The sequence below is a fragment of the Corylus avellana genome, chromosome ca7 (assembly GCF_901000735.1).
Source record: "Corylus avellana chromosome ca7, CavTom2PMs-1.0".
NCBI classification, from domain to species: domain Eukaryota; kingdom Viridiplantae; phylum Streptophyta; class Magnoliopsida; order Fagales; family Betulaceae; genus Corylus; species Corylus avellana.
Genome location: NC_081547.1, coordinates 13,708,064 through 13,717,617, shown reverse-complemented (window position 1 = coordinate 13,717,617; position 9,554 = coordinate 13,708,064). Strand labels below are relative to the sequence as shown.

The 9,554-nt window shown below is 35.3% G+C and overlaps 1 protein-coding gene across 1 annotated transcript; it reads left to right on the top strand.

The window, feature by feature from the left end:
- Positions 1-381: 381 nt before the first annotated feature.
- On the top strand, positions 382-2,154 carry LOC132187887 (receptor kinase-like protein Xa21). The gene is made up of 2 exons (XM_059602315.1): positions 382-1,621; positions 1,802-2,154. The coding sequence occupies exons 1-2, from the start codon at positions 382-384 to the stop codon at positions 2,152-2,154; spliced, it is 1,593 nt and encodes a 530-aa protein (XP_059458298.1).
- The last annotated feature ends 7,400 nt before the right edge of the window (positions 2,155-9,554 follow it).

Below are 9,554 nucleotides of genomic sequence, written 5' to 3'. Positions count from 1 at the left end.
TACTTCAGAGTTCAACTTTTTCTCTTCTTTGTCAAATTTAAGATATCTAAGACTGTTAGGATTGTCAAATAATCCACTGAATGACATCCTTCCCAGTTCCATTGAAAATTTCTCTACTTCTCTTCAACAACTTTACATAGATAATTGCAATATTAGAGGCAGCATTCCTCGAGATATTGGCAATTTAAGGAACTTGATGAATTTGTCCCTAGAGAACAATGAATTGGCTGGACCTATTCCAACTACAGTGGGAAGAATGCACATGCTCCAAGGTTTGTTTCTTGACTAGAAGGTCCCATCCCATCCTATCTTTGTCAATTAAAGAGCTTATTTATAATAGATATAAGTGCTAATAAGCTTTCTGGAGACATTCCTACATGCATGGATAATCTTACTTCTCTAAAATATCTCTATTTAGATGGTAACAAGTTATCTTCTACAGTTCCCTTGAACCTGTGGAGCCTTACTAATCTCTTGGTTGTTAGCCTATCATCAAATTATCTCAGTGGTTCTCTCCCATTAGAAATTGGAAATGTGAAAGTTCTAATGAAATTGGATTTATCAAGTAATCTATTATCAGGCCAAATCCCAACAACAATTGGAGGTCTTAAAGATCTAGTTAACCTCTCCATGTCAAACAATCAATTAGAAGGCTCAATTCTTGAATCATTTGGTGAACTTGTAAGCTTGGAATTCTTGGATCTTTCTAAGAACAATTTGTCCGAAGAGATTCCAAAGTCTTTAGAGGCACTGTTATACCTCAAATATCTAAATGTCTCTTTCAATATACTACAAGGAAAAATTCCTGTAGGAGGACCATTTGTACACTTCTCCGCTGCATCATTTATGTCAAATGATGGACTTTGTGGTGCTCCCCGACTACAACTTTCCCCTTGTAAAGAAGGTGTTTCTCAACCCAAAAAGATCGTAGCAGCACATATACTAAAGTATGTATTACCAACAATTGGGGTAACAATGCTTGTAATTACTCTTGTATTAGTACGGACAAGATGCCAAAAAAGGAATGCAAAACTTCCGGTGGAGTCAAACTCGTTACCACTAGCGACATGGAGAAGAATTTCCCAACAAGAACTTTTACAAGCAACAGAAGGGTTCAGTGAAAGCAACTTTCTTGGAAAAGGAAGCTTTGAATCGATATACCAAGGGACACTCTTAGATGGAATGATTGTTGCAATAAAAATTTTCAACTTGGAAGTAGAAATGGCATTCAAGAGTTATGATACAGAGTGTGGGGTACTACGCAATATTCGTCGCCGAAATCATGTCAAAATCATTAGTACATGTAGTAACATAGAATTCAAAGCTTTTGTATTGGAATACATGCCTAATGGAAACCTAGAGAAGTGGTTGTATTCTCAAGGCAGCTATTTGAGTATCTTACAAAGACTAAATATAATGAAGGATGTCGCGTCAGCACTAGAATATCTTCATTATGGTTATTCAACACCCATTATTCATTGTGATTTGAAGCCTAACAATATCTTACTAGATGAAGATATGGTCACACATGTTGCTGATTTTGGCATTGCCAAGCTGTTAGGTGATGGGGATTCTATGATGCGAACCATGACTCTTGCTACTATTGGGTATATGGCACCAGGTGATGTTTTTCTCCTACAACTAGAAGTTGAATGTTTGTCATTCTATTCATGCATACACAAATATCTATAGACGTTTGGTAGAATATTGACTTTAGCAGTTTATATCTTTGAAATTTTTTCATTCACTATTGTGCAATGCATAATTATGTTCTCATGATTTGTTGTTTTGTTACAAATAGAGTATGGGTCGGAAGGAATTGTTTCTACAAGAGGCAATGTGTATAGTTATGGTATTTTGTTGATGGAAACTTTCACAAGAAAGAAACCTACTGATGACATGTTTGCTGGAGAAATGAACCTGAAGCGTTGGGTAGAAGAATCCTTATCCCTTTCAATAACTAAAGTGGTCGATGCCAATTTGTTGAGAACCGAAAGAGATTATGCTTCAATGGAGAATTGTATCTCTTCCATATTGGGACTAGCGTTGCATTGTTGTGATGAGTTACATGAGCAGACGATTAATGCAAAAAGTATTTTAATCACACTCAACAAGATCAGATCGAAGTTTCTACAAAATATCGAAGGAAGTTAGTTATATGAGAACATCTAGTTTGTTTATAGCTCTTTGGTGTTTGTGTTTTTAAAATAATATAAAAGTCTTGAGACTTCCTTAAGCAGATTTGTCTATAATATTGCTTTGTTATGATAGACAATAACTGTAAAATTTATAAGTGGTATAGTTAATGATTGTAGTGACCTATAATTAGCCGCCAACGGGTATTTTAAGTTAGTCTCAAACATTTGAAGGCAACAAAATCATTAGCTTTGCTCTCGGGACACAAATGATAGCAATTGTGGGATTGTACTGATATATGTATCCTTGTATGTAGATATTGCCCTCAACATCGCGTGGGGGAGGAAAGTGATTCATTTTTCCTGGACTAGTAAAAGTTCTAGAAGAGCAATTAATAATCAAGCAAAGAAAATGAAAGGATGGGCTAGATTTGGCTACAGCCTACAGGATTTGATTCTAAAGGGTTGGAGTCAAATAGGTTTTCTGGAATGTCTTTTGTTAAGATGCTTGTGTTTGTTCATTTGGTATCTAGGATTTCATATATAACTTCATTGTTTCATCATTGTTCACCGTGATCTGTGCTATGATAACTTTACTTATTCATCCAACTATGAATGAAAATAGTATGAATTTCATTGACTTTTGCAACATCAAATTTTTATCCTTTTGTTCAGAACAATAAACACATACTAGAGCTTATCCATCAAGAACAAATAGAAAGGCTACTCTTTTACTCTTTAAGGCTGGTAGAAATTTTAGACCTGTGATTACTATATCTGCATATTATGCTAACATACTCCATTCAAAGATATACATTATTTTCTAGAATCTATACAATATTTTAAAATAGAAAAAGATGAAGTTTCACTGAATGAGAGTTTGAAGGGCTAGGCTTTATCCTCTCCCTAATTATCTAGCGAAGTGATTAGGCTTTCATAATTTTTTATTACTTAAAATTCGTGCTTTCTGTATGAAAAAAATATATTTGATTTCTTGTAATATTTTTTACATGTTAATTTTATAATTAAATTATTTGCTTGTCTGCAAATGTCCATTATATCATAAAATTAAGGGTTAAATACCTCAGACCCCCATGAAGTTTGACAACTTTATTTTTTCTCTTTGGGTTTTATTTTATCACAGGAAGTAATAGACCAAGTTAGTCCTCCGTCAGTTGATTGTTAGTTGACTTAATGGAATTTCACGTGGACCAATCAAATGTTGACACGTGGCACGTATTTAATTTTTTTTTTTTAAATTAAAAAAAAAAAAAGGTATTTTCGAAAAAAAAAAAAAAAAAAACAAGAAAGAAAAGAAAAAAAATTGGGGGTGGTCCTTGGCCATTTGGGGGTGGCTCTTGGTGCCTAAGGGGGTGGCCGAAACCACCCCCCAGTGGGTCCTGGGGGTGGCCGAGCCACCCCCATGGAGCCTAGGGGATGGCCAAAACCACCCCCAATGGTGGGCTGGCCACCCCCATGGCCAAAGGGGGTGGCCGAGCCACTCCTAAATGGCCAAGGCCACCCCCAAATTTTTTTTTCTTTTCTTTTTCGAAAATACTTTTTTTTTTTTTTAATTTAAATAGGTGCCATGTGTCAACATTTGATTGGTCCACGTGGAATTCCGTTAAGTCAACTAACGGTCAACTGACGGAGGACTAACTTGGTCTATTATCAAAACCACAAAGACCTCCTGTAATAAAAGTGAAACCCAAGGGGAGAAAAAGTAAAGTTGTCAAACCTTAGGGGGGTCTGAGGTATTTAACCCTAAAATTAATATTTGGGTTGAATTAACTTTCCAAGTGGCCAGATTGAAGAAGAGAACAGAGGAGGGTCAACTCTGTGATATGAGAATAAGATCTATTGGTTGTGTTTTTGGATATGAAGCTCTAAAGACTAAAGAAGAAGAGAAAGTGCATAGAATTCCTCAAAATGACATGTATATGAGCAAATCCCAAGGCTTTAGGAGAATGCTTGGGCCTAAGGTGGGGGTTACTGCTAGGTCTAAGCATATGTGTCTGTCTAAGGGGAAAACGAAGAGAGCAATTCTTATGAACTCTCATGGGTATTAAATTCTTATTGTGTTTAGAAATATATTCCTTGCAGAACTCTTTTATAATTAAAATATTTGATTTTCTCAGTTTTATTTCCTTCGTACTATTGGTAGTGGGATATGCATTTTTCTCCCAATACTTTGCCAAAACACAGATTCTATTCATTTAGAAACTCTGTTCGACCCTTCCTTATTAAACATTTATAGTAAGTAGTGTAACCATTTGGAGTAATATATGATGCTATGTTGTAATGGTTTATATTATGAATTGATGGGAAGAACTTTATAGCAAATAGAGGGTCTCTCAACATTGTGGACCCAAACTATAGAAGTTTTATGTTGCTTGAGGCATATATATTTTAATAATAGCTATTCATTAATGTTGAAATACGAATCTTATAGAGGAGGGTAGAGAATTACTTAATTGTCTGCAAGACTGGAAGGTCTACTATGTTAAACGACATCTCAATGGTGCATCTCATCGCCTAGCGAAGGAAGCATTATCCCGGAGTGTGGAACAAGTCCTTATTGACGAAGTTCCTAGTGAATTTTAGACATTATCTCTGTAGAGCGTTCTGCTTAAGTTGTTTTGACTTATATATCGCTCAATTCCTTTTAAAAAAGCAATACTAATATTGAATCAATTTGTGAATTTGAGAATTCACTAGACCAACTGAGTCCATAGATTAATATTTAGGCAATTATAATGAATACACGTCACCTCTTAAATTAAAGTCATTCAACCATTTGGTTGATTGAAATTTTGGGTTCATAATATTGCTTGGTTTTATGTCATAATATTACTTAGCCTAAAATGTATCTTTTGCTTACCATATTTCGTGTTCCTTTTTCCATGTGAAAAGTTTTAGAACAGTTTCCGAACGGGTTGATCTACATGCTTTTCAATACGTTGTTGATCTTCAATCTATGTTTGCTGAAGGTCTCATGATTGGTACAAAATAGGCCTATTGTATGGGCCTATTTATAGACAAAGAGGTTGAGTTAGATGATGTGCAAATTATAATTACTCGCAAGTACACGAGTCTTGTGTAGTACAGCGTGTGCAAGTGCTTGGTCGATCCACCACAATTTTGTTACACAATTGAATTGAATCAAACTTACATTATATTAAACGACGGAATTGTATGAACGAAACATAAAAACATAAAACTAATCAATGGCAAGGCCTCATCTTCAACCTTAGCTGAAGATTTAGCCTCTCATGACAAAAGAAATCATAAAGAAACTAAATTAACTTCATTAAAATCAAATACTTACAAAAGAATTGGAGTCCAAAGCTCCAAAAACTCAGAAAACACGAAAATTGACAAAGCACGGCGCCCCCGACGCATCTCTGTATGTTTATAATGGAAAATAATGATAAGCTAATTTTAGGGTTTCAGCACTGTTAGGTCGGCCGAGTGCGCTTGATCGCACTAAATGTGCACTCGAGCGCACTACCTATGGAATTAGCCAATTTTTTTGAAACATAATGTTGTAGATCTTTGAGTTATCTTTCCAATGACACCAAGATCGCTTCAATCCGAGCTCTACAACTCTAGATATGGCTTTTTTAGTGGGACTCGTCGGGTGCAAAGCATCGGTTGATCCAAATTTGCTGCCAGTGCTCCCTGAAGTGTCTTAAGCCCCAGAATTAATTGACTTTCCCTTTAAAGGTGCATTTTTTCCTTAGCAACCTACAAAACGCTAAAACACCAAAACTAACCAAAACATTAAAAAATAATAAAACTAAAGGCTTAGCAAATGCAAATTAGGGGCTCCAAATATGCAATATTTGTTACTCATCAAATCCCCCCAAACTTACATTTTGCTAGTCCCTTAGCAAAACAAAATGAAAAACAAAATGAAAGTAAGAAACATAAGTCCGCTGTTGTGGGAGAGACGATTGCATTTAGCATATGCAACAAGCATTTTAAACCCCTAGGCATCCCTAGTGGACGAGTGAAATCTCATGAGGGTTTAACAAAAATGATACCCACAAACTTTGTTAGTGCTATGTCATTGAAGAGAATAAAGTTTCACACAAACCATGGATCTCATTCGTAAGCAAGCTTAACATGACAAACACTATCGTCACAATCATTAGGGAACCTAGAATCAAAAAAACTCATAAATGGACAGTTGAGACAACAAATGCTCAGATAAGTGCAAAGTGAAATTAGCATACAGTCATGAGGCTTCACTTTATTCTTAAGATAAATACCTCAAAATTCGTTGGAATCCCTATCAAATGAAACAACCAAGGCAAGATATGCATTTTGTTTTTTTTTTTTTTGTTTTTTTTTTTTTTTTGTAGGTTGTGCAACGCTTAACTCCCTTAAGCTTTCTAATTGACCCATGTAACAAATGTTAGGCCAATGACAACAAAACCAAATGGTTTTAGGGCACTAGATGTAAAACATGCCTAAGGGCTTAGTGACTCAAGTCAAAAAGGTTACGAAGCCAAACTAGCCATACAATCAACCAATCTTGAGTTTCACACCTTTTTACGCAAATACTCAATGCTTAATAGGGCAAGAGGTCCTGTTACTCAGTGAGGACGCAAAATGATGATTTTTTTTTTTTTTAATTTCATGCCAAGGTTATTCATTAACAAATCATTCAACAAATCTCAAGATACACATGATTCAATTCAAATTTCATACCTCACATCTAATGTGCTCCTGATAATCAATTCATGACAAATGAAGTCTCTCTAACCCAAAAATGAGTCAAAGGGTTTAGATTCTTAATGACATGATGATATGTTCAAAATGTTAAGTAAGCCAATGAAAATTAAACCATAGGTAGAGCTAACTCATGCGTAACACCAACATAGCAATTTTTTTTTTTTTTAACAGATAAAAACAAACAAACAAACAGTGTGTTTGTCCACACCCCCAAACTTAAATGACACATTGTCCCAATGTGACAAGTGATACAATACCGTGGGATGAGGAACCGGAGTGTGCAATGGCCAAGGCGTCCCCCAAACTTGAACACCAAAACACTTGTCAACAGAACTAACAGCAATAGTTTCTTATAGAAACAAACATCAACAGATTAACTGCTATTAGAGACAAAAAATGAAATGACAAAAAGGAAAAGAACTCAAAAAATATAGTGCTGAAAATAAAAAGAAAGAATATCGCACTTTCCCTGATCATTTGGGTGTCCGACCAATCCATTCCACCCTTTCTTCTTTAAAAATTCATAGCCCTCTAGAAGGATGTTCTGCCATCTTAGGTAGCCAATCTTGTTACTTTGAAGGACCTTCATAGGACGATAGTTACTAGATTTGCTTGCTTGTTTGCATAGATCCTTGAGAATCTTGGCATAAGATGGCTCTTTGAGACATTGAATAAATGAAGCTTGGGGTTCATGGAGTGTCTCAAGAGGGATTGTGAAGAAGGAATGAGCTTCAGTATTCACTTCCTTGTCATTGGACAGACTTGGAGTTGTTGGGGGCTCAATGTGCTCAACTTGCTCATCTTTTTCTTCCTCCTCATGGTTATCCACAATGAAAGGCTCAACAGCTAATGAAGATGAGTTAGAGAATGATATCTGAGTGGTTTCCCCATTCTCAGTTGGCACCTCAGGAGTAGGATCCAATATTGCATCTGCTTGCTAAAGTAATGATAAGTGCCAAAATATTTATATTTTAGCCCTTAACTTAAATTTGTCAATTCCTTAGTTTTGTTAGTTTGTGCTATTTTGTTTTCTTTTTGTGTTTTCCATGTTTTTGTAGGTAATGGAAGAAAAGTAAGCGTTTCCGGAAAAGTTCTAAGCTTAAAGGGCAAATTGGGAAGATCTAGAAGATATGTTTAAGCTTAACTAATCATGGTTAAGTTTAATCAAATAAAGGAAAGGATTAAATCGGAATTTCTCAAATTTGAGTCAATATCGGATTGGATTCAAATTTGGATTCTACACATGTCTTGGTATTTTGACCATAACTTTCAACTCAAAAATACTATTGAGGTGATTCAAGTGGCATTGGAAAGCTAAATCAAAATTCCATAAATCATTGTGAAATATAACTTTCCTAATTCGGAATGCTGCTATGCCAAAATCACCCCGTAAGATAGGAACGCAATTCTGGACGAATTCTATTCCTATTTGGACTTAGGTTTTCTTTATCCTAATTGGACTAGGACATAATTCTCCAATTTTCCTAGGATTACTACGGCTTCTAGGACTCTCCTAAGCCCTATAAATAGACCTCTAAGCCTCACAATTCAATAGACAATTTCAAGGAGACATCTTTGGGGAGAGGAATTGGAGGCTACTTCTAGGAGCGGTTTTCGGTTCTTTCTTTCCCTTTCCTATCTAGTTTTCTTTTAATTATGTGTAACTAACTCTTAACGAAGGCTAGATTGAAGCTCTAATTATGTTTATTTAATATTTCAATATTGACGCCTTTGTGATAATCATATTGTGTTGCTTAATTTGACTAATTCATGTTTTCTTGAATTCCTCATATGATTGTGATTGGCCATTATATGCATGTGGTATAGACTAGTTAATTAAATAAATTTGGATGATCAAGTCTTGGGTTTAATAAGAGTAACAAAAAAAATCCACACCGGGTTCTTTGGTTAATCAACATAGGGAACCGAGAGTAGACACCCTTGCCCTAGATCTCATGTGTTCGTCGATTTTCACAAATTTATGCTTTCTTAAAGAACAACTTAGTAGACATCCATGCTAAATCCTTTAAGAAAGAAAAGAATTAGAGTAGATACCCATGCCTAATTCGTTGCTTAGGAAAATCAATAGCTTAAGGAGTAGACACCCATACCCTTAGGTTGGCAAACATTAAGTATTCATAATATGATTGGATCATTGGCATATTGCTATATTATCTAAGTATGATTAGTTGTGGATATCAAAGCCCTACCTTTAGCTTTTCATTTGTCTTTATATCTTTTTATTTCTTTTTCACAATATCAATTTAGTGACAATTTGATATTTTTATTAATTTGAAACAAAATCAACAATCCTCATGGGATCAATCTCGTACTTGCTGCACTATACTATCGTTTGATTTTGTACACTTGCGAGTAAAACGTACAATTATTTGCCTATTAGTTTAGGTAGATATTTGCACAACAAGTTTTTGGCCCCATTGCTGGAGATTGTTTGATTTTGTTTGAAATTTTTTTCCTCAGTTTATTTTTGTTTTAATTTTTTCTGTTTTTCCGCAGTTACTGTTCTGCCTCCGGAGGTGCGCTCGAGCGCCCATTCTAGGGCGATTGAGCGCACCAGTGCTATCGATCGCACATCCGGATAGTAGCACAGTTACTGTACTAATTATAGATCTGATTTTTTTTTTCTTTTATTTCATGCAGGTCAATTGAGTCTGCATC

What these genes read in the sequence shown, in the direction of transcription:
- LOC132187887 (XM_059602315.1), top strand. Translation starts at nt 382, where the DNA reads ATGGATAATCTTACTTCTCTAAAATATCTCTATTTAGATGGTAACAAG. An exon ending in TATTGGGTATATGGCACCAG is followed by an intron (nt 1,622 to 1,801) that starts GTGATGTTTTTC and finishes TGTTACAAATAG; the next exon opens with AGTATGGGTCGGAAGGAATT.